The sequence below is a fragment of the Pseudorca crassidens genome, chromosome 12 (assembly GCF_039906515.1).
Source record: "Pseudorca crassidens isolate mPseCra1 chromosome 12, mPseCra1.hap1, whole genome shotgun sequence".
Taxonomy (NCBI): domain Eukaryota; kingdom Metazoa; phylum Chordata; class Mammalia; order Artiodactyla; family Delphinidae; genus Pseudorca; species Pseudorca crassidens.
The window spans coordinates 51,792,502-51,817,037 of NC_090307.1; the positions used below are offsets into that span (position 1 = coordinate 51,792,502).

At 46.4% G+C, this 24,536-nt stretch overlaps 1 protein-coding gene and 1 long non-coding RNA gene across 6 annotated transcripts in view; one reads left to right on the plus strand and one right to left on the minus strand.

Annotated features, from left to right (window-relative positions):
- Positions 1 to 24,536, minus strand: part of LAMA3 (laminin subunit alpha 3) — a 241,390-nt gene that overhangs the window by 90,205 nt on the left and 126,649 nt on the right. For all 5 annotated transcript variants that reach the window (XM_067699449.1, XM_067699451.1, XM_067699450.1 and 2 more), the window contains 9 exons: positions 24,235 to 24,395; positions 20,962 to 21,070; positions 18,781 to 18,878; positions 17,747 to 17,891; positions 16,013 to 16,139; positions 15,791 to 15,930; positions 14,167 to 14,282; positions 12,816 to 13,027; positions 11,458 to 11,662 (listed from right to left, as the gene is read on the minus strand). In XM_067699449.1, coding sequence (XP_067555550.1) covers positions 11,458 to 11,662; positions 12,816 to 13,027; positions 14,167 to 14,282; positions 15,791 to 15,930; positions 16,013 to 16,139; positions 17,747 to 17,891; positions 18,781 to 18,878; positions 20,962 to 21,070; positions 24,235 to 24,395 — 1,313 coding nt within the window. The remainder of the gene's footprint in view (positions 1 to 11,457; positions 11,663 to 12,815; positions 13,028 to 14,166; positions 14,283 to 15,790; positions 15,931 to 16,012; positions 16,140 to 17,746; positions 17,892 to 18,780; positions 18,879 to 20,961; positions 21,071 to 24,234; positions 24,396 to 24,536) is intronic.
- On the plus strand, positions 2,401 to 8,755 carry LOC137203403 (uncharacterized). Its single transcript, XR_010933084.1, has 2 exons — positions 2,401 to 2,580; positions 8,529 to 8,755. It is a non-coding gene; the product is annotated as an uncharacterized lncRNA (long non-coding RNA).

A 24,536-nucleotide genomic window follows, 5' to 3' on the forward strand; every position in this document is an offset into this window, starting at 1 on the left:
GTCCCGGGTTAGGAGGTGGGGCAGGCATTGCAGACAGCAGGAACAGGAGGACACAGCTTGGCACGTGCAGAGAACACAGGGGGTGCTCCTGGAGCAGGGGTATGAGCAGGGATGCTGAACCACGAGCCTGGAGAGGCGGGAGGGGGCCGGCTCATGTGGACGGAGGTGCTGGCCACTGTGACACTGTCCGGGGCCCTGGAGCGCGGGGCTGAGCTCTGCACACTGAAGGCGGACTGGCTGGAGTTTCACCCCAGCTCTCACGTGTATTAGAGACAGCGTCTCAGCAAGTTATCCAACTTCTCAAGGCCTTGCTTTCTCATCTGAGGGAGACGGGAAGCAGTAGCCGCTGCCTCCCAGGACCACCGTCATCTTGGAAAGCTTTCAGAGAGGAAGGAGGGCAGCTGGCTGTGTGTGAAGGACTGAGCTGAGATCGGTTCCACAGCAGGTAGATGAGGGGACCGAACGAGGGCAGAGGTTCTCAGTATGGATGGGGGGATGGGTTCCAAACTATCTTAGGGGGAGGATGCTGGGGCTCATCGTGGTCTGGGCGAGGCGACAGAAGGCAAGGAGGACCCCCAGTGGTCTGGCTGGACAGTGGAGCAGGGAGGGAGGCGGGCAACGGCCTGTGTGGGGCTGGGCTCCAAGGAGGCTCCAGGGAGCTCTGAGCACAAGAGTGGCTGAGAAAACACTAGAGGCTTCTCAGGGCTGAGAAGCCCAACACCCGAGACGTGAGGAGAGGAAGAGGCAGCTTGGTCACTGAGCTCCACAGCTGAAGCCTGATGGATCTGCATACTGATTTTTTCTTGTGGGTCCGAAGAAAGTATTTGGAAATCTGCTTTCTATTAGACTGTTAGGAGCACAATCTGATTTGAAACATTTTATCGTTAACTTGCTACCAAATGTAAGCTATCACCTATCTCACTCGAGGATAATGAAGATATGGTATCTATATACAATGGAATACTACTCAGCCATAAAAAGGAATGAAATCTTGTCATCTGCAGCAACATGGATGGACTTGGAGAGCGTTCTGCTAAGTGAAATAAGTCAGAGAGAGAAATGCAAATACTGTGTCATCTCACTTATATATGGAATCTAAAAAATACAACAAACTAGTGAATATAACAAAAAAGCAGCAGACTCCCAGATATAGAGAACAAACTGGTGGCTATCAGTGGGGAGAGGGAAGTGGGGGAGGGAGTGGTACAAACTATTATGTATAAAATAAGCTGTAAGGATATATCGTACAACACCAATATTTTATAGTAACTGTGAGTGGAGTATAACCTTTAAAAATTGGGAATCACTATATTGTACACCTGTAGTTTATATAATATCGTGCAGCAACTATACTTCAATTAAAAAAATAATCTCACCCCAGGGACCATCCCCAAAAAAGACAAATATAACTTTATATCCCAGTAAGTTTGCCTTTGGCAAATATCTGCTTATAATTAAGTAAAGCATTCTGTACGTGTTTAAGTACACAAACTTGGGACCAGGTGGCCTAGGTTCGAATCCCAACTCTGCTACTTACAAGAAGCTCGAGCAATTAATCTCTTTACAACTGACGTTCCTCATCTGTAAGAGTAGCTCATAATACCCACTTCATAGGATTACCGTGAGAATTTAATAAACATCTAAAAACCTTGAAGAGTGCCGTGCACATGTAAGTATTTGCTATCATTACTCCTGTTACGGTATCAGCTAAGGGGAGCAGATGTGTTTCCCTTTATCCCGCTCACCACAGCTAAAAAGACAAAATCACTTTTACCTGCAAGGCCTGCTGACAGGTCAAATGTCATTCAGCACAGCCCCACCCCCTCATCTCCCTCCCTACCTGATACCTGCAGGGACTATTTCCGTGAGGAAGAAAAGTATTCTCCAAATCACACCTCTACTGCTTTAGGTTGTAGGTGGAAGCAGTCTGCTTGGAGCGATTGCTGCAGACTCGGGACTGCAAACTCTGGAAGAGGTCAGGGACCCTCTGGGAAGCTGGAGGAACTATGGGCCATCTCAGAAAAGTACTTCCACCCACTCACAGGTTACATCACCTCTCTCTCTCTCTCTTTCTCTCTCTCTCTCTCTAGCACACACAATTTTGTTCCTAGGCCCAGGTTAATAACAATCTACTCTCTTCTTGTGAATCCCAAACTAAATGCAATCACGGGCCAGCAGAAAATTGACTGTTCCCAGATGACTCCCTATTTCTGGAGCACAAGAACTCTGGTGGGTGAGAGATGGGAAGGGAGAGTACATAGAACCCCTCCAAATAAAATTGTCTGGAAGAAGAAACCTAGATCAGAGGAGGAACTTTGGCAATGACCCGACTCAGCCTGGGCGTTCCCTGCTCCTCCCACCGGCAGTGAGGAAAAGGATGCTGTGCTCAGGGCTCTCGTCACAAAGTCCCATCCAGGCAGCTTGTCGTCCTGAGGTCCAGGACGCTTCTTTTAGCAAACACTCAGGTCTGCTGGCCAACAGGTGCATTCACGGAAGGCTGGTGCCCACGAGCCTCTCACACCCTGAGTGCCTCCGGGGGACAAGTGACCCTGAGCGTTGACCTGGACCCGGGCCTTGAAGGTGAGGACAGGCAGACGGGAGCCTCTTTCTCATATTTTTACTTCACTGGAAAAGAAAGGAAGGGGAGTATTTTGCAGGGTGGACAGCTGCGCAAGCCGCTTGTCGAGACCAGGAGAAACGTCTGCCTGTTTACTTCAGGGCGTCCATGGGATGACGTGGTGGGAGGGAGAGCTGGGCAGAGAGGGTGTAACCCCGTCGGTAACGTGGGATGAAGCGCTGAGCCTCACTCAGCACGTAGGTAGCAGCCGAGCACAGGAGAGTGGATAGAAAAAAGAAAAAAGCTGAACAGAGTGATAGCAGCAGTGGCCTGGGAGCTGAACCCCAGGACCCCGGGTGGGACTGATGGGCAAGGGCTCACCACAACATGGAAAATACGATGTCTGGATTCTGTGTAATGCCACGCCGAGAGCAATGAACACGTGAATCCCGCGCAAAAGCAGGCAACCGAAGGAGCTCTGTGTGGTGCCAAGACGACAGGGAATAAAAAGGAAACTTCCTCCTCGAAGTCTGGCTGAATGTCTCTTAAAAACGACCTAAAGTCAGCCTGACTTTGCACACTCCTCCAGGGAGACGCTGTGCTACCGGAGGAGCTGCCCTTCCTGCAACGGCAGGAAGGTTCCAGTTGCTGCTGCCAGGAGGTGCAGAGTGGCAGCACTGAGGATGCGGGTCAAGTGAAGTCATCTCCACGGCAACGAGCTCAGGGCCAAACACTATGAAATGACACCTGCAAGTGTGTGGGTGCTCGTGTGTCTCACAGGTCACCGGAAAGTCGGGCATTAGGGTGAACTCTACCCTTTGCTCATTAAATACCACGGATCCCTTAATATTGCATTCCATTCAAGTCCAGTTTTAAACTAGAATCCAAAGTCTACCTTACATTCATTCATTTATTCATCCTATAATTACTGACTGCCTTCTATTGATATATACACATCCTCAGTTTAGGGGACATGGGAGGGAGGGGAAAAAGTAGAATGAGCCTGTCTTGACCTTCGCGCATTTTCACTGAGGACATGGGACATAGAGATGCAGAAAGTAAGGTAATCACGTGAGAGATGGGATGGCTAAGCTCAGAACTAGCTTTCGGCAATGAGATGACAAGGGTACCTCTGTGGGCTTGCAGTGGCTTCATGCCTTCTTTGCATTTGTACCTTTCATACAGAATCCTTGAAGGATGTGGATAATTTGGGGGTAACAGAAGAGGGGAAAGGAGAGCTGATAACTGAACTGAGGCAAAGAGTGTTTAGAGAAAGCGAGAAAACCCAGAGAAGCTGAAAAAAGGCTTAAGTTAGGTGAGTGGGGGCCAGATCACCACGGAAAGCTGGTCTTTATTTTCTCAGACGATGGAGACTTGAGCAAGGTTCTTACGCAAAGAGTCATGTGATGGACGCGGTACCGGTCAGAGCCACTTCCGCCCCCCAGCGGCCTGCACACAATATGGCGCTCATTATGCTGCGCTGTCATTATTGATGAGTAGAGGGTCCCCTACCGGACCATGGCCCCTCGTTAGCAGGTATGTGTGCCTTTGGCACGAAGCCCAGCACCCAGACTGGAGTAGGCGCTGGATATGGTTTGAGTCATAAAACCTACTAACTGACGAAACAGAATTTAAAGCCAAAAACAAAACCAAAACATCACAGGGACTGAAGAAAATGTTTCATCCTAGTTTTTAAAAAAAACCCCCCACCAAGAAGAGGAAATCATAGACACGTGCATGTATCAACATTCTCTATGCACTAATAAAAAAATGACGGAGAAAATCGATTTTTAAATCCCAGTATAATTGTGTACTAGCATATTCCCCTTCAATTAGGAAGAAAAGAAGGAAGGAAGGAAGGAAGGAAGGAAAGGTGAAGGGAGGAAGGAAGGAAGAGAGGAAGCCAGGAAAAGGAAGGTCAATCCGGAGACTGTCAGGATCACTCACACAGGAAGTGGTCACAAAGGACCTCACCAGGCGGAAGTACCTGCAGGGGGCCATCGAAGGAAGGGGGATAATACACACTTTGTTAGAAGTTGACACCTGATTGACTGTAGGAAAAAGGAATTGACTCTAAGGTGATGCTCAGATTTCAGGCTTTGGGGACCGGGAGGAGGCTGTCACCAATATGTAGAATTTTTTAAAAAACATTCAAAGAGAGGAATGGCCTGAAAGGCAAGACAATGGCAAGGGTTTCAGATATGGAATCAGTGTAGAATTTAGGAGCTGAGAGGGCCCTTAAAGATCATCTAATCTAACACTTCATTATACATGTGAGGGGACAGGAGCTCAGAGGTCAGGGGACTTGTCCGCCAAGGCCCCCCCTAAGGAAAACCAATAGGGGAACCCAGGTAGAACTGATTTTCAACGAATGTGGGATAAGACAGCCATCAGGGATCAGAACTGGAGCTCTGGATCTGGGAATCATCAAGGGTCGGGTGGTTGAAGCCAGGAGAATGGGTGGGGCTTCAGGAGGACAAAGTATAAAGGGCAGAAGGCAGACAGCCAAGCGCCTCGCAAATAATAACAACAGCTAATACTGGGTGCAAGTGTGTGTCAGGTACTATTCTAAGGGTTTTCACACAGGATATTTAACCCTCTAGAGAACTTTAAAAGGTAGGTGCCTCTGGGACAGAGGAAACGTAAGTGAGAACTCTGAGCTCTGTCCGTCCCCATCCGCCCTGCTCACCGCTGTGTCCCAGCACCTGCCTGCATGCCATCTGGAATTTACCATTCCTATTATTTGATGAGCTGCCTCAAAGGGATTGCTTCTCCAGGTTGTTAGGGCTTGTGGATTTCTGCCGACCTGGAAGTACTTCTGTTCCCAGAATGCCAAGTCTACGACATTTTCTGGTATTTTGTTTCTCCATCTAACACATTTAGTAAATCTGTGAGACTGGCTGAGATCAGGGTCCCCCCAAATGGCTTTCCTTTTGCTGCTGCTCTTCTGAAAAGGCACGTTTGCACATGTGGTTTCACTGGACGTCCAGGTGAACTGCCATCTCCTATAACCGATCTTAAAATGTCTTGAAAGTCATCGACGTGACGATAGTCTTTTAAAGCAGTGATTCCCAGCATCTGTGTATCTGATTGATAAAATCTTCTGAGGCTAGTCTAGCTCTTTTGTTTGTTCAAAGAATCTGATGGCACAGTCATCCACTATTAAAAGCAGATGCAAATGTACTTCTTCATTGCTATTATATCTGATTCAATTACTGTGATGCTATAAAAAAATGAAATTTTGATCAATGTAAGCATCTTTAAGACCACAATCCCGACAGAGTTGTCCCAAACAATGGACACTTATACAATATACATATTGTATATTATACAATATACTTTTGTAATATTTTCCATGATACAATCAGAGATTGGAGAAGAAATAGAATCAGAGTTTTAAATTTAGGTGGGAAGTTGGAGATGATTGTACCAAGCTTCATTTTATAGATTAGGAAGCTGAGACCAAGGAAGGCAAAGCAACTTGCCCAGAGTCTCCTGGCTAGTTCATGACAAAGATAAGCAAGGGGCTTCCCTGGGGGCGCAGTGGTTGAGAGTCCGCCTGCCGATGCAGGGGACACGGGTTCGTGCCCCAGTCCGGGAAGATCCCACATGCCGCGGAGCGGCTGGGCCCGTGAGCCATGGCCGCTGAGCCTGCGCGTCCGGAGCCTGTGCTCCGCAACGGGAGAGGCCACAATAGTGAGAGGCCCACGCATCGCAAAAAAAAAAAAAAAAAAAAAAAAGATAAGCAAGAACTCAATCTTATGGCTCCAATTGAATGTATTTCCAATTGTGTCTAAAATTACAGCACTAGTTTCAATTAAGAACAAATTGAGTATTGTGGATTGCTGCAATTATTTCTGTAATTCATTTTAAAGGAGATTAATATTTATAACTGTTCGATTTCCCTTTAGTATGATAAACGTTAACACCTCTAAACAGTCAAATAAAATTTGAAAATTCAAATTTCTCAGCTTTGTGATTGGTGATAACTTGTACAACTGTAAGAGGGTCTGTTGTATCACTGAGAAAGGGTATGTTCTTCTTTTTATTGCAAGTTCCAGGTTTCTTTGATTACTTCTTTTACTTGAATGTTAGGTTCCTCTAAACACATTCTTCATTTTCATTAGGATATTTTCAGGGGCAGCGGGGAGCATTCTTTCCTCTAATATTTTCTAAAGAAATAATCCTTTAGGCAATCGAAAGCTTTTTTGGCATCAACACTGGAATTATCATGGGTAATTTGTGCAATTTACAGTCATGTAATAAACTGAAGTTTTTCTTACATTATCTGCCAAGGCCCTTTCATGACAAATCCACTTTGATCATGGAAAGATGTGTCATCCCATTAGGCGATTACAGCCTTTTTGGTAATGTCAGGATAAATAATTTCACGTCTTGGTTTGGTCAATGAGATTCCATTCCTGTTGATGTTCCCTCGGGTGTGGGCAAAACTACTACACAACATGTCCTCAGTCCTGAGTTAGGAATTTTCTAGTCTACTAAACTGTCTTTGGCTAGTGAAGGTTTGTTAAATTCTCCTTAGAATTTGTACCTAACATCCTGTGGTAAATCTCTCTCTCGTAGATGGTGCCTTAACTGACTTTTACAGTTTTTAATGCGTTCTCAGTTTCCTTTCTCTGTGATGGCAGCATTGAGAGACTGTGTGTGAGGTCCTGTTTGCAGCAACTTCTTCTGCTGGCTATCCACGTCCTTTTAAAACTCTCCCACTGGTCCTCAGACAGTGAATTCTCCTGCTTCTCTTCCTGCCTGAAAACTGCTTCTCCACCTCCTTGGCTCCTTTGCCCCCTATGATTAAACATAGGGACCCCCTCCAGGACCCACACCTGTTTTCCCTCCTGTGTGTTCACACCTTCTCCTTGGGGTCCTCTCTCACTCTAACCCATGTACATGGTTCCCCAACCTCTACCCCCAGCCCCAAACTCTTCACGTGGGTGATCTGTTTTCAAAAGAAAATCTGAAGTAGCCACTATGGAAAAACAGAACTTTCTTGGACTTGTTGGCACTTATTTTGCGGCTTAGTAAGTTTTTATTTTTAATTAAATATGGAGGCACTGGAATGTTTTCAGTATTTAGGGCTCTGAGTGTCTTCATGCAGCTGTGATTGGAGCCACTACAGAGTCTTGGGCTTCGTCCTCTGCCAGGATTCCATCCCCCAATAACTGTTCCACGTCCCCCTGTTTATCTCCTCTCCTGTTCCTCCGTCTAGTTTTTTTCTTTATTTTTCCCAAGGTTATGCATTGCGCATTCTGCTGTTCAAACGGAACCTTGTTCTTTCAACCTTTCTTATATCCAGATTCCTAGCCCCTTGAGTCAGCAAAGGATTTTAATGCGAAGACCTCCCTCTCTGCTTACCCCCCTTATTTGTCAGACTATTCTTTCCTCTGAAGGATTCATGCAAACCCATTCCACATAAAGACGTTGGATTCTTTCCTTAGACTTGTTTTTCAAATATACGAAAAGGAATATTATTCCTAGTTCAATCTGTTTCCCTTTTTATAACACCCTGGATTTCCTTTTCTGAAGCCAGTTCTAATTCTACAGTTTCTTTAGGTCTGGTCTCTCACTTCTTCTACAAAGTTGATTGGGTCATGGCTGGCACATCTAGGGCCTTTGAGCTTCCCACTCATCCATCTTCTCCAGCCACAAGACAGCAAGCAACTCCTGGGCACAGTGCACCTTTTTGTTCTGTAGCATCCCTGCAGGTCCTGGTAGAAGCCTGTGCTTCCACACTAAGTGCCCATGAAGCAGGAGTTTATTGGAAATAGGTCAGACATCTTCACAGGCCTATTGGTGCATTCGGAACCCAATGCAAAGTCTTTAGTAATGAACTAAGCGCCTGACTTCCTTCCAGAGAATTGCGTAAGCACTGGAGGGACCAGAACCAAATGTACGTGATGAAAGCTCTCTGATAACACCTCAAAATTCTTTGTACCGGTCACATTCCATTTAGGCTCATAGTTGGAGAAGGACAGGCAACCGACTTGACTCACGGAGGACTCACAACCTGTGGTTTTAAAGACTTGGAATCTTCCATGACTCAAATTCTCACTCAGCTTCCTTCCCAGAGGACAAAGGAACTGTTAGACGTTGGGCAACAATCAGAAGTGTGGTTAAAGGTCCTTCCTCAGGAAAAGTAAATGTCGCTGCTATAGAGAGTTGAATTTTGTCCCCAAAAGGTACGTTCAAGTTCTAATCCCCAGTACCTAGATTGTGACCTTATTTGGAAATAGGGGTTTTGCAGACATAATCAAGTTAAGATGAGGTCATACCGGAGTAAGGCGGGCCCTAGTCCAATAGGACTGGTGTCCTTATAAAAAAAGAAAGACACAGGTATATATACAATGGAATACTACTCAGCCATAAAAAAGAATGAAATTTTGCATTTGCAACAGCATGGATGGACTTGGAGGGTATTACGCTGAGTGAAATAAGTCAGAAAGAGAAAGACAAATACTGTATATCACTTATACGTGGAGTCTAAAAAGTAGAACAAATTAGTGAATATGACAAAACAGAAACAGACTCACAGATACAGAGAACAAACTAGAGGCTACCAGTGGGGAGAGGAAAGCAGGGGCAAGATAGGAGTAGGGGATTAAGAGGTACAAAGTACTATATACAAAATAAATAAGGGAACCCTCCTACACTGTTGGTGGGAAAGTAGATTGGTGCAGCCACTATGGAAAACAGTATGGAGGTTTCTCAAAAAACTAAAAATAGAGTTATCATATGATCCAGCAATCCCACGCCTGGACATATATCTGGAAAAGACGAAAACTCTAATTCGAAAAGATACATGCACCCTAATGTTCATAGCAGCACTATTTACAATAGCCAGGACATGGAAGCAACCTAAGCGTCCATCAACAGATGAATGGATAGAGAAGATGTGGTGTATATAATATATGCAATGGAATATTACTCAGCCATAAAAAAGAATGAAACAATGCCTTTTGCCACAACATGGATGGACCTAGAGCGTATCATACTAAGTAAAGTCAGACAGAGAAAGACAAATATTATATGACATCACTTATATGTAGAATCTAAAAAAAATAGTACTTATTTACGAAACAGAAACAGATTCACAGACATAAAAAACACACTTATGGTTACCACTGGGGAAGGAGAGAGGGATAAGTTGAGAGTATGGGATTAACAGATGCACACTACCATATATAAAATAGATAAATAACAAGGTCCTACTGTATAGCGCAGGGAACTATATTCAATATCTTGTGATAAACTATAATGGAAAAAATAGAAAAAATACAGATATACACATATATGTGTAAACCGAATCACTTCCCTGTACACCTGAAACTAACACAACATTGTAAATTAATTATACTTCAAAAAAGAAAAATAGGAAAAAAGATAAAATAAATAAGCTACAAGGACATATTGTACAGCGCAGTGAATATAGGCAATATTTTATAATAATTATAAACGGAGTATAACTTTTAAAAATTGTGTATCCCTATGTGGTACACCTGAAACTTAGACAATATGTATTGCACATCAATGATACGTCAATTTTTTTTTAATTAAAGTTTTTAAAAATTCAAAGGCTAAAAAAAAAAAAAAAGAAAAGAAAGACACAGACACACACAGAGAGGAGAAAGCCATGTGAAGACAGAGACACACAAGGAGAATCCATGAGACGACAGAGGCAGAAGCAAGGAATTCCAAGGACTGCTGGCAACACGGGAAGGTAAGAGGCAGGCAGGGAACAGTCTCTCCTAGAGCTTTTAGAAAGAGCAACATCTTGATTTCAGACGTTTAGCCTTTCGAACCATGAAAGAATAAATTTCTGTTGTTTGAAGACACCCAGTTTGTGGCCATTTGTCAGCAGCCACGGGAAACGAACACAGCTGCCCTGGAGCTGGAGAAGCAGACGCCTGCCACTCGCAGCTACGGCCCCTCCTGGCTCTCACGCCGGGATCACAGGCACCGACGTCTACGTCCTCGTGCCTGGGTGGGGGGGAGGGGGGAGTGCAGGGCGGGGGCAAGCCTCACGCTTTCTCCTGCACAGGTCACACCGGCCTGGATGGCAGAAGCTCTGCTTCAGCTTTCCTGCCACAAAACCCCTATCAGATTCTTTCCAGCCTTTTCTTCTAGGAGACTGTTCTTCACCCCCTGTGGCCACTCTCTGGTCCTGCCGAGATCAGGCTGATGACCTGGAGTCACGTGACAACACCCTCTGGTTTCCAATGCGGAGCTGACCTGCTGAGCGAACCTCTTGGCCCCCTGGCATCTGTTTGAGCCGCCGTTTGCCTCTTGTCTCTCAGCAGCTGTGTGCTGGACCTCGGTGGCCCCAGAGGCAGCCCCGCCTCTCAGGTCAGGCTCTCCAGCGGGTACTGCCCACCCTGCCGCCCTACCCAAATGGAGGCCCCCTGTGGAGTCCTCTGCACCGTCTCCGGCTCCCCCATCTGAGTCAGGGCAGCAGGCTCGGGATTTTAGACTTCATCAAGCAACGTCCTTAACAAAACTACCAGCTTACGAGAGTGAAGGTTTGGAGCCCAGACCTCAGTACAAACAAACAGCTGCTCACCACCCGGTGACCAAGGAGATGGAACTGATCACGTAATCACGCACTTATCGCATGCACACGCGGAACGAGGCTGGAGTGGACGGCGAGGCTGCTTGGGCCTTGGGAGACAGCCGTCTGCCCACCCAGGCTCTGCCAGGCCACCCGAGCCCGAGGGGACCAGACACTCCACACGCCACGCCCATCCCGGGTGGGAGCACCACCCTGAGGTCAACTCAAGCAGTGTCGGGGCCCATGCGAAGCGGGAAGTAATGGGGACCTGTGTGGGGACGGACAGCGTCTTCCCTTCCCACCGTAGGATGCCATAGGTTAGTCCTCCAGGCCTCACCTGCACTGTCCATGGTCCCTGTCGCACTCCGGGGTGGCAGCCCCGTCGGTGCCCATCCTGGAACAGTTGCAGCCTTCGCAGCCGGCCAGCGGGTGGAAGCTGAAGGAATGTGTCTCACACGCATCACACTGGGGCCTGACCGTGCGGGGCGGGCAAAGGCACATCCCCATCGTCTCCTCACAAAGGCGCCGGCCGCAGGTGCACGCTGGCCGGGGATGAAGAGACACGGTGAAAGGGTTAGACGCCCCTGACCTCCAGCAGGACTGCACCAGCGTTTCCAGAACCTTCCAAGGGGTCTGGGAGAAAGGTCTTGCTTTTCTTCCCTTATGGTACTATTGAGTGTGGTTTATCTGAAAGGCCCCTTTCTTGGGGCCAAGACCGACCACACCCAACGCTCATGGTGGACACAACATGCAGAAGCTGAGTGAGGCACAGCTGGAGCTACTGACACCAAGGTAGACACCCTAAGGCGCCCCTCGACTCCGAGCTGCAGTTACATGTCATTCTAACGTGAGGCCTGTCCTCTGTCAGGGGGTCAGCTCTTCTCAGGCTTCTTGAAGGGCCTCCATGTCACCCCAGTGCACTGAGTCCAAGGTCAGGACAGGATGCAGCAGCGGGGCCCTTGTTAGGCAAAGGCTGGCCTCCATGCGGGGACTCTGCCCCCTTCACGTGGCCTGGGCTGACCCTCGTCTAGGGCTGCAGCACATTTCCTAGATAAAGATCCATGGCCTCCTCATTCAGTGAGGAGTATGCCCTGTGAGCCTGGCTCTCCTCCCACCTCAGCTGAGCTTTGGTGAGGCTGCAAAAACTGAAGCCTAGGGCTTCCCTGGTGGCGCAGTGGTTGAGAGTCCGCCTGCCGATGCAGGGGACACGGGTTCGTGCCCCGGTCCGGGAAGATCCCACATGCCGCGGAGCGGCGGGGCCCGTGAGCCGTGGCCGCTGAGCCTGCGCGTCCGGAGCCTGTGCTCCGCAACGGGAGAGGCCACAGCAGTGAGAGGCCCGCGTACTGCAAAAAACAAAACAAAAAAAACCCTGAAGCCTAACCTATTCCACTAAGAAGAGAACTGAGCTGTCCAATATGTTGATGCTTGAGGCTATTTACCTTCACCTGCTTTGCCAAGCGCATGGGTCACGTAGCATGGGAAACATAAATATTTACCTTCTAGAACCTTGCTACTCATAGTGTGGTCCCTAGACCAGCAGCACGGGTATACTCTGAGTGGTTACTGGAAATGCAGACTCTCAGGCCTGAGAGTCAGAATCTGCATTTTCACAAGATCCCCAGGTGAGTCTCCAGCACAGTGAAATTCAAGAAACCTGGCCCCAGGTGACCTTGGCTGACCCGAACCTGCACTTACGCTTGCAGTGCGGGAATCCGTAGTAGCCCATTTGACAGCGGGTACACTGCCGCCCAATGACATGGGGCCGGCATGGGCACTGCCCGCCCTCTGGGCTGCAGCGATGGCCAATGGCCCCGGCGGGGTGGCACTCACAAGGCAGTGCACCATCATGGTAAAGGGCCACCAGGGACCTGGCAGAATCCTTACAGAACCCAGAGGCTTTCTGGGGGCTGTGGAAACAGAAACTCATGGTGAGATCCTGGGAGGCGTGCCCAGAACCGGTCCCAACCTTCCTCTTCCCACATGCCTCACCAAGCAGCGTTTTGGGGGAGGGGCTCTGGAGTTTGGGAGGAAGTTAGAGAAAACCCCACCCCTGGACTCACAGAGGGTGCCAGCCACCCCTCCTCCCATCCCCATCCACTCCAGGACACATCACAGGACGGTGGGTGGGAACTTTCGGTGGCTGGAATAAAGGGGTGAAAATTCGCCTATAGGATGAATTGTATGGTGTGTGGATTATATCTCAATAAAGTAGTCACCAAAAAAATTTACACCTACATGTGTAATGATACACCAATTAGAATAATAATGAGGAGGTGAATTGCCAACATTTACTGAACATGTGTGTTAGAATTTTTGCCTACACCTCACTTAACCTCACAACCACCCAACCAATTAGTCCCTAAGTCCCATTTCACAGATAAGGCAACTGAGGGTCCTAGAAATTAGGCAACATTCCCAAGGCCACAGAGCTACGAAGTGGTTGAGAAGGTACTCAAACCCATAGCTGTTTGACCTCAGAGCCTTTGCTCTTAATATTTTCTATGCAGACGGCATCTGGCCCCCGGGAGCCTCAGTTCCTCAGGAAACCTTCAAGGGGGCAGGGTGGGTCTGCAGAAAAGAATGGCAGGAGTTGATACTCAGGGCTGTTCTAGGCTCTTAGCATTCAGGGACCCACAGAGGGAAGACGGGGGAGGTCCACCCCTCTGTGATGCTCCCCACTCAATCAGAGGGCAAAGGAGAGTGGGACTCAGGGCCCACATGCCTCCCCGCTGAGGAAGCCCTGTGTGGTATCTTAGGAATCTGAGTCAGCCAAGAGGAAGCAGGGAAGAGGAAGAGAAACTCCCAAGCAGCCTGTGAAACCCAGCTTGGAGGGTGATCTGTTGAGATCAAAGTTGAGGAGGGAAATCTCGCCCAGATGTGCACAACGGCTGTAGCGTGTGCCGAGGACGCGGGACTCAGTGCCACTCCCTCAGGCTCCCAGAGGAAGAGACAGACCCAAGGGCCACCCCTCCCCGGGCCTCTTGCTCTGGTCGGGAATGTGGGAGAGCTGCATGCCTCCCAGGGCCTTTCCACAAAGGATACTTACTCAATATAAAAACTGTCCCCTCCACAATTGGTGACAAACTCAAATGACTTGTCCACTGATTTTCTGTGAAGGATTTGGTAGTCGTAACTCTCCGCAGGCACCACTAGGACACGGACCTAAAGGGAAGCTGTCGGCATGTCTTTGGATTTCCAACAGCACGGCGTACCTACGGCTCTCCGTCACGTTCTCTTCGCTAAGATCAACGTTCTTTATTGTTAAGCCCAAGACCAAATGAAACAGGATTTATGAAAAAAGAATCACAAAACAACCCTAAGCCAGTGTTGAAGGCTCAGGCCACGTTTCCATGCAGGAAATGATACCAAGTGGGGGGCAGACCTCCTGGAGCACCTGCTCAGAGAAGCAGCAGCCTCGGGTGCTGGGCGGGGACAGGAGATGTCAGGGGTGAGCAGGACAGCTGTTAGGACAGCCAGGGCCCTGTGTGATCCATGCCCGGGACGACCCTGGATCTCCAGAGGTTGCACTTTGTGTTTTTAAATGTGAGCAAACCGAAATGGCAGGACCAATGGGGAAACTCACATGGTGGCTTGCCCCTGAAATTCATATCCTATCAGATACTCTATTATGAATAATTGTAGCCCCAGTCTTTAAAAATACTGCTCAGTTCTCTGTACCTGTATAAACCAGACTGCGCCAGTAACGAATGCTGCAGGAAATTTCAAACATCTTCGTCAACGACTCACCAACTTACTGCTTACAGAGTCTACTGCTCTCACGTTATTCAGGTCAGTAAACATTGCCAAGTACCTGTGCCAGACGGTGTTCCAGGCACAGGGGATACAAAATGAATAAAGTCAGGCCCCTGCCCCTAGGAAGATGACATCCTCAGAGAGAGAGGAGGCATGAGCAAAAACTGGAGGGCCACAGAGCAGGCCTGGGCAGTGCTTCCTGGCTCTCCAAGGCTTTACAGGCATTGGGTGACCACGATTCCATCGACCAAGGTAATGAACAGGGTAGGGGATGCCCGGGGCTGGGCTGGTAACAGGCTAAGTTGGAGGGACTTGTGAGCTCTCTGGCTATGGGGATGTGCAGTAGATGGTTCTAGAGCTCAGCAAAGATGAGAAATGAGTTCACAGATGTGGGCGTCATTCTCACAGAGGAGAGAACAGAATCGACAGGCGCAGACAATGTTATTCAAAGAGAAATCTTAGAACAAGGGGGCTCACCGTCGAGCCCGAGGGAACGGTGACATATGGCGATGAAGGGAAAGAGAAATCATTGAAGGAGCGGTGGAGAAAGTGGGGAAAAAAACAAGAGAAAGTAGCTATGGAAGCCAAAAAGAAAGAAATTTTCAAGAACAAATGAGTGTTCAATGCTTCAGAGAGAGACCTGTCAGAGGAGATTGAGGAGGGGCTGAAGGAGAGGGCTCCAGGCTCGTGCAGGGAGGTTTTTCTTCCTAGTCACTTCTCTATTATTCTGCTTTCCCTTGATTTTAATTGTCAAAGAAAGACTTTTTTTGGGTAAAGTTAGCTGCAAAATTTAAACACTTCTATAAATCTGGCTTCAGTTCCTTGGAGGAATTATTGTCATGAGCCAAAACTGATGCACAGAGCAGCCAACCAAGGCAACCACGTGAAGAGCAAGCTGAGAAATAAGCAGAACGCACCCAAACTAAGGACTTTCCTTCTGGAACCTTCACCGTCACGGCCACCTCCGGCTCCGAGATGTCAAACTCAACCTGATCTCCGGCGATCACTTGGTCTCGGCAGCCAAGCACATGGGGGCAAAAAGAGGCACGGAAGATGCCTGGGGGCAGAGAGAGGCATTCCTATCACACCCCTGCCAAGGCAGGTGAGCCCTGCAGCCCGCCCTGCTCCCCGCAGCTCACCTGGCTGCAGCCGCCCTCTGTCCACAGACACCTGCACCAGGAACGTCGGATGCACTGGTTGATAAAAATGGACCACAATGACGTATCGACCCGGACGCGGTACGAGTCCTCGCAAGGTCACTTGGTTCTGGGTGGGAAAAAAAATATTCCTCAAGCTGCAGAGTTATGAATAATTAGAATTACGGGATATTTTGAGGTTAAAAACCAAAACAACCTCGGTATTTACCCAAGAGAAGTGAAAATCCACATTCACACAAAACCTTCCCTTGAACGTTTGGGGCAGCTTTATTTGTGATCACAAACACTGGAAACAAACCAAATAACCGTCAGCTGCAGAATGGACAACCCAACGGTGGGACAACCATAAATGACGCTGGAGGGAGGGACGTTTGGTAAAATCGCTTTGGAAAACTATGTGGTGGTTTTTACCAAAGTTGAACATATAACTGAGCAACTGCATTCCTAGGTATTTAACAACAGAAAGGCACACTGTGCGTGCAAAAGGCCATACAAGAATGTTCCCAGCATTCAAGCACTGCTTGTAATAACCGTGTAACAAAGGGTCAGACTCCATTTTTTATGTTTGACGGTTTTCAAGCTCCGTCACTCACCTATTGTCTTTTGTCCTACACCTGGACAAGCTAATAAGAAAGCCCAGGTGTTCATCCCTTGGCACACCTGGGAAGTTCTAACCACACAAATTCCAGCCCATGGGAGAGGGAGCCCTCACCCAGACTCCCCCCCTTCCTAACCACAACGAAAACCGGATTCAGACCCCAGTCCTTGCTCAGGTTTGAGTGTGAGCCCTGCTCTCCCCAGAAAGTCTCACTATGTGAGTAATAAGTCTTTTCAAACCGCAAAAAAAAACCTACAAGAATAACAACAATAAAAGGTTATCTTTCAGATGAGAGCTGTGCCTTGGAGGGTGACTGACTAAAGGTCATACACTAATTTTATAGCAAAACCAGGAGTAGAGCTCTATTGCCATGATTTCAATTCATTTCCCCCTACTGTTCTAGGTTGCCTTGCCCATACGGGATCTTACGAAATTTTCTCTCCCAAATCCTGTTAATTTCCTATCTTGATGCAATGTGAACTGACACAAGCCATCTCTAGGATCAGAAAGACATAACGGCATCAGAACAAACATTAAGTCCTGCAATTGTGTAGTTTGCAGTGAAAAAAAGGTGTATTCCCTTCATACACTTCACCTTTCTGCTCTAGGTGATTAATCAATATGTGTTTATTGGGAATGTCCTGCCTACAAGTTGGGGCCGCAAAAAATTTGTTAGAGTTCTAAAAGCGCTCATGTTCTGGTCTGGGAAGATAATTAATGACTCAACAACGTTAAGTAGCAGTAGCCCATGAAAATGTGACCTATCCTAAGATGGCTCATGAAAAATTGCCAAATGACTATGTAGACAGCGATGCAGGAGGGAAAAGGAGCGTCAGCATGGGGCGGCCACAGACAGGATTAACCGGATGCCTCATGCCTGGGATTCTCCACAGTTGAGAGCAGAGGTGCTCAAACTTTAGGGGCATCCAAATCCCCTGGAGGATTTGTTAAAGCACAGATTCCTGGGCCCCTCTTCAGAGTTTCTAATTCCATAGTTCTGGGGTGACGCCTGCAGATTTGCATTTCTAACAAGTTCCCAGGGGATGGGGATGCTGCTGGTTGGGACCACACTTTGAGAACCACTGGTTTACAAGCAACACACTGAGGGGGAGCCCTACCTGTGGGGCCTTCAAGGTGACTCCAGTAAGAGCGTCAGCAGAAGGTAAAGGGTCCTGGGGCAGGAGAGGGGAAGACCCACCACTCGGAACGTCCAAAATTAATGCTGTTGGAGGAGTTTCAGGGACCAAGGAAATACAGGTGGCACTGAAAAAGAGAATACTGAAAAATAACCAAAACCCGAAGAACTGTCCCCCCGTGAAGATACAGAGTCTAAGCATCAAAAGGATCCAGAGAACCACCAGCCTGTGGAGATCTTTATACAAACATACTCAGTGCTCCGGACTGGCCAAGTGTATTCCGGCTGCCCGCTTAATACAATAAGCTAAGACAGAAAAAAAAAAAAAAAAAAAAATCTTAATTTTGAAGGGAAGTAAGCTAGATGGAAACTTTTTAAAACTTCCCTCTCTAGGACTAAAATTCATTGTTAAATGAGATCAATGCAATGAAACATTATTATTCACCTCTAAACATCAATGTTGATATAAAACTATACAAAAACAAAGAGAACACATGCCTATCATTTCTTTTAGGCACAGCCAGATTTCATTGTCTTGGTGGTTTCAACCATATGCATAAGATGTCATGACTGTATCCATAAATTATTTTTGAACCTACATCCAAACAACCTTCCCCAAATCCCGAGAATCATTGGTTAGCTAATTCTCATAACATAGTTGTGAGATGGGTCATTATTTTCATGTTTTTTGTAAATGAGGAATCTCAGACATAGAGATTAAAGGACTGGAACAAAGTTGAGTCTTGACGAAGGCTCAGAATAGAACTTCAGAGTAACTGCCCTCAAGGGTGAGGCTTAAACATTTCCCCCAGTTGCTACTGTGTCAGCTTCCTGATATGATGGAATTCTGGAAAGAACGCTGGGATGAATGATTTAGCTCTTTTTTTTTTTTAATGCATCACCAGCCTTTAGCACCTTGGCCTGTGATCACTTCTGAAGTCAAATATAAATCTACAGTCTTAAAAGCATTAAGTATCACTCAGCACAAACAAGGGATAAAGGAAGGAAACACATTACCTTTCATTAACAAATCTCCCATAACTGGCAATGCATTTGACGTGAGGTCTCAAATATTCCACTGAGAATTCTTCAGTGGGTATGATACAAATTTGATGCTGTCGAGCAAATACAAGAAGGTATGTCCCAGTTATCAGCAAAGTCAAGGTTATAGCCAAACACATTCTTTTAAAAAAGCTGTTCAGGTCTTCCCTGGCGGTGCAGTGGTTAAGAATCTGCCTGCCAATGCAGGGGACACGGGTTCAAGCCCTGGTCTGGGAGGATCCCACATGCTGTGGAGCAACTAAGCCCGTGCGCCACAATTACTTAAGCCTGCACACCCACAGCTAGAGAAAAGCCCGCACACAGCAACAAAGACACAACAACAGCAACAACAAAAAGCCGTTAAGAATTCATCCAGAGGAATTATAACTATTATTGTAAAGCAGTAAAAATCATAGGAGAGCACTCCCTCTGGCATCATTATGTCCAACAAATCCTTTTTACTATTATGCAGGATCACTGACTAAATTGCTCTGGAATAATTATACGAATAAACAAAATCATGTGAAAGTTCAAAAACAACTCTCTGTCAGCGACTTTTGACAGATTTTTCTCTCCTGCCTTGGGCCGATGCTGGCTCTTCAGACCCCTTGGCAGGGAGAGGCAGGGATATGGTGGGCAACCAGGGAGGCTGCTGTTCAGAAAGAGGGCTGCTCCTGCTACAAACAATCCTTTTCAATAGAGGATGACTTGTATCTCAGGCACATTTGGGCTCTGTCTCCAGAGCTAGTTTCTGAGTCACACAAGAAATTCAGTCATTACCTTAATACCTTTTATTTTAAATCAAAACTATTACCAGCTTGGTCACAAAGCTATTCGGTAACAATAAAATTTTAATTGAACACCTACTATATGCCAGGCACTGAGACGGTGGGATTCTGCAAGACCAAGATGGACACACTCCTGCCTTCATAGAGCTTATTTTCCAGTCAGCCTTGACTCTGAATGACATCTGACTATTTCAAAAAGGGCAAACTTATGCTTAAAAGAAGGACGTTCAGCCCCATTATAATTTCCAAAAATGAAGAGGTTAAGATTCACTTGACTTATTATGTTTAAAAAGAGTCATCATTTTAAAAAGTCTTAAATTATTACATAGTTTATATAATAATGTTTAAAAACTAAACTCCAGATAGTTCTGAAGAGAAAGCGCAACATTTTTAATACTGTCAAGCACGAATATCTAGAACATACTAGAACAGGCTGGCCTGGCACTTCCCAGAGTGATACATGCTTAATATTAGCAGTATCAGGAAGTTGCTTCATGCTTAGATAATCTTATGTTCCCCGAGATATTTATTGTAAACCTGACCACCCCTTCCTAGCCCAGATCCCACTGCCTCTGTTTATCACAATTCTCAATATTTAAGTTATGCTATTAAAAGGGTATTTAATCTGCCAAAGCTGGCATTTTAACTCTTAATAGTATATATCTGGGTTTCCCTGGTGGCGCAGTGGTTGAGAGTCCGCCTGCCGATGCAGGGGACGCGGGTTCGTGCCCCGGTCCGGGAAGATCCCACATGCCGCAGAGCGGCTGGGCCTGTGAGCCATGGCCACTGAGTCTGCGTGTCCGGAGCCTGTGCTCCGCAACGGGAAAGGCCACAACAGTGAGAGGCCCGAGTACCGCAAAAAAAAAAAAAAAATAGTATATATCTAATTAATTGAAAATACTCTTCTTGGAAATGAGTAACAATGGTCTGGAAAAAAATACCAGGTGATTACAACCTTGAAAATTCTGCCAAGAAGCTAATAGACATAATAAAATAGTAAAGTGGAAAGAAATAAACAGTAACTAATGGCATTTCTATACACCAGCAATAATAAACTAGGAAACATAACAACAAAAGATAGTTCATTCATAATAGTAACAACAAATACAAATTAATGAAATGGCGTTTTGTGAAATGTGTTCAAATTTGATGACTAAACTTTATTGGATGCTATAGAAAAGGCTCCAACAAATGAAGAGGCAAAACAGATTTCTAGATGGGAAAATAAACATCATAACACTGGCAATTCTCTGCAGGTTAACTTTATAGATGTAACACAAACCCAGGCAAAACTTTAATAAGCTTTTAAAAATATATATGGTTACCAATAAAAATACTCTAAAATTCAGCGGTCAAAACAGAAGCATACCAGAAGGAATCGGGCCATCCGTGCTTTGAGCCAAACGTCTGCATCTTCTAACAGCTCGTACACAGCAAGGCGACTCCTGCTGTCGGTCACAGCGCTCCGGCAGAGGACGCTACAAGAGGAAACAGTTTTCTTAACCTTACTCCCCTGGTCTCCCTCACTTTATGCCCTGTGGGGTTGCTGATTGCGCTTCAGTTTCTCCTGTTGTTAACCAGGTCACTGACAATGAATTTCCCTGGAGGTGGAGTTTAGGAGGGATGCAGCCCATGATCAGTAGGGGAAAAAGAACCTTCCCACTGTGCTCTGAGTTGTACCTCTCAGGGCTGACGGCCTTGCGCACCTTCTCCACCCAGCTTTTTTTTTTTTTTTTTTTTGTGGTACGCGGGCCTCTCACTGTTGTGGCCTCTCCCGTTGCGGAGCACAGGCTCTGGGCGCGCAGGCTCAGCGGCCATGGCTCACGGGCCCAGCCGCTCCGCGGCATGTGGGATCTTCCTGGACCGGGGCACGAACCCGTGTCCCCTGCATCGGCAGGCGGACTCTCAACCACTGCGCCACCAGGGAAGCCCTCCACGCAGTTTTATAATACTTGGTCTGGTCATCTGGAGAAAGAGCCCCAGGGTCAGTAATGTCTAAGACACAGCCTTCTTGGAAATTTACCAATATCATTGGTACTGTTGGAGATTAAAGTTGCCTACTGAACTCACAATGACCATCTCATGCCGCGTCAGTAATGAGGCTGAAAAGCCCCGAGTTTGCCTTTAGAAGCTCAGTCCGTTCCTCCTAATGCTCCTTCCTCATTCTACCAGTGGTGCTCCTTCCCTCCACGGCATCAGAGGACATACAGAGCTCAGGAACATTTAAAGTAAGATTTTGAACTAAAGAATACAGCCTCGTAGTAAAACCCATAAAGGAAGTATTATGTGAGGAATGCTTCGACTTCATCGTCTAAAGTAGCAACTTTTCGGTCTATAAATATAATTTGGAACTAGAGACATACGAAAAGAAAATGACCATCTCTGCAAAACGTTTGAAATAATTAATGCAATACTTTTGAGGTGAGAATTAAAATGAGATAGTGTACAAAGAGCCATGGTTTGTGGCATACATTAGAAACTCAATAAATAGCTGTTTTCTTTTCCCTTTTGTGCATGTGTGTGGGTGTGAATACGTGTGTCAATTAAAATGCATTTCTATTGGATTCAACCATAACTCTGGGAGTTAAGTATATCAAGTGATTATATTAAGTGACTCTCTTAGATTGAGTTTTATCCTCTATTCAATTCTTACTAAGAGTAGACTAACAGTAATAACTGGATGGATTGAATCATTAGTGATCACCTCTCTTATGGAGGGCAGATCAGATTTTTCAGAGTTATCACAGCACTATTTTGGAAAGCGGTGTTCCTACGAGCACCACTACTTTTCTGTTGGGATATTGTTTTAGAACAACATAGTTAGACCTCACTTGAGAAATGCTGGGAAAGGTTCAAACCTCAGCAGGAGAAGCTGCCATATTGAAAGGGTCTGTCAGTTGAAATAGGTTTTTATGGGTCAAATATTTTCCAATTGCGTCGTATTTTTGGACTCTATTACTTGCAGCCTGGTCATTTTCACTTATCCACATGACATGCAAAGTAGAGAAAAAGGAAATATTTTAGACAAGTGAAAAGATACCATGGGACTTCCCTAGGAGTGGTTAAATACAATAATAGTAATTCCTAGTCTAATGCAGTATTGTCTTGGAAATCTAATGATTGAGAACTTTGGTGTTGTCGCCACGTCCAAAGCCTAAATGATCTGCAGAATATCATGTACTTCTCTCCTTAAAACACCATTCAGACAAAGGTCCTGAAACAATGCTTATGGCTCGCGGAACCCTGGCAGGGTGTTCTTTCTTTCTTTAGTTTTGAAATCACTCCTCTGCTTGGCATAGATAGTCTCAACCTCTTCTGAGATAGTCAAGAGTCATGAAGGTCATTAAGAATGTTTCCTCCTGTTTGCTGGGCCATCTCCACTTTGTACACTGTGGAGCAGGGATCAAGCCCTGATCTGCAAGGTGGAAGGGGTCAGAGAGCTGAACTGGAGGGTGGGCTTGGATGGATGGGGTATGGAGAAGCCATGCCCTAGGCGCTGTGGCCAACAGTCTCCAGGACTCAGGGGGCGAGTGTACATCCCAGTGGTGGCTGATGTCACCTATAGATGAAACTAGTATTTTCAGAAAATGACAGAACATTCTAGGGAACTTTTCTGGGCCATCTGGTGTTCCTATTAAAAATGCATATATGTAATTACATTCTTTGTTTCTTTTTTTAAGCATCACCCCAGAGAAAAGGGAAGATTAGATTTTTTAAGGTTTTGAAAAGAAACTTTCACAGTTTATTTTGTAGGGTTGCGAAGAGTGTGATATTAATTTAATAACCGTTTCATCAAGTCTCATAAAATTTTCCATTCTAAGCTACCAAAAGTAACATTTTTCATAAGTTCTTTAATTTGCAAAACAGGGAAAATGTCCAACTACCTCAAGTCATCTTGGGTTTGACAAGAAACACATAAACATAGAGGTTATAAAATGTTCAAGGTCTTGGCCAAGAATTGGGAGGGTTCACTGTAGTTATCACCCCCCTGCCCTCTCAGGAGCCTCTGCCTTCCAGTGCCATTTATTCTACAATTAATTTCATGGGAAACATCCCTTGCACTGATTCTTTAATTAAAGTATACTCTGAACATTTGCATACATCTTTAAACATTATGCAAAGAAAACAATTTTTAATAAACCTTTGTCAGCGCTCTTGGAAGAGATGAACTTTGTCAGGGTGAATCTGAGATTCCTTTGTCAAATTATTTTTCACCTGACGATCAACATTAATGATCCCCAGTTCTGAAGGGCGTGTTGTGAAGGCAGGAGTAGTGGAGAATGTGCCAGGCACCCATGTACTCTACACGGTGTTTGAGGGGAGAGCCCTGAGTTCACTGCCCCCCATAGGGTGACACAGAGTAAAGCAAAATGGTTGTGCTGCTTCATGTGAATCTGAGACAAAATGGTAAGTAGAACATACAGCTTTTCAAGAAAATGCAAGCTTTTCAAGGTACTGCCTATGGAGAAGCCTTCTGATACCACGCTGGGGAAGATGCTGGTTCGCACAACTACCCCCCTGCTGCTTTTCAAGCTCAGCCTCCAAAAGGAAACAACTTTCCAAGTTAGATAAAAACTAAATTTCCCACAGCTGACCTCCTGCCTGTCCAGTTACAGAGGACACGCCCAGGCAGGATGGTTACCTGTATTTGCAGCTGTAGATGTTCACCCGGCCTGCCAGGTCAGCCCCGGGGCCCTGCACGTGCACGTCGGCCTCAGACAGCTGGTCTGCTTCCGTGGCATACTCGACCACGACCACGTAGTGGCCGACCCTCGGGACCCGCAGCTGCAGGCGCAGCTCCACCTGTCGGAGAGCCCAAGTGGACAGATGTGAGATGTACTGGATGCGTTTCCATAGGCAACGGTGAAACTGGGGCTGAGCAGACCCCAGGGAGAGTTTTATATGTCATCATACTAAGAAATGTGGTAGGTAGGGATGCCCAAT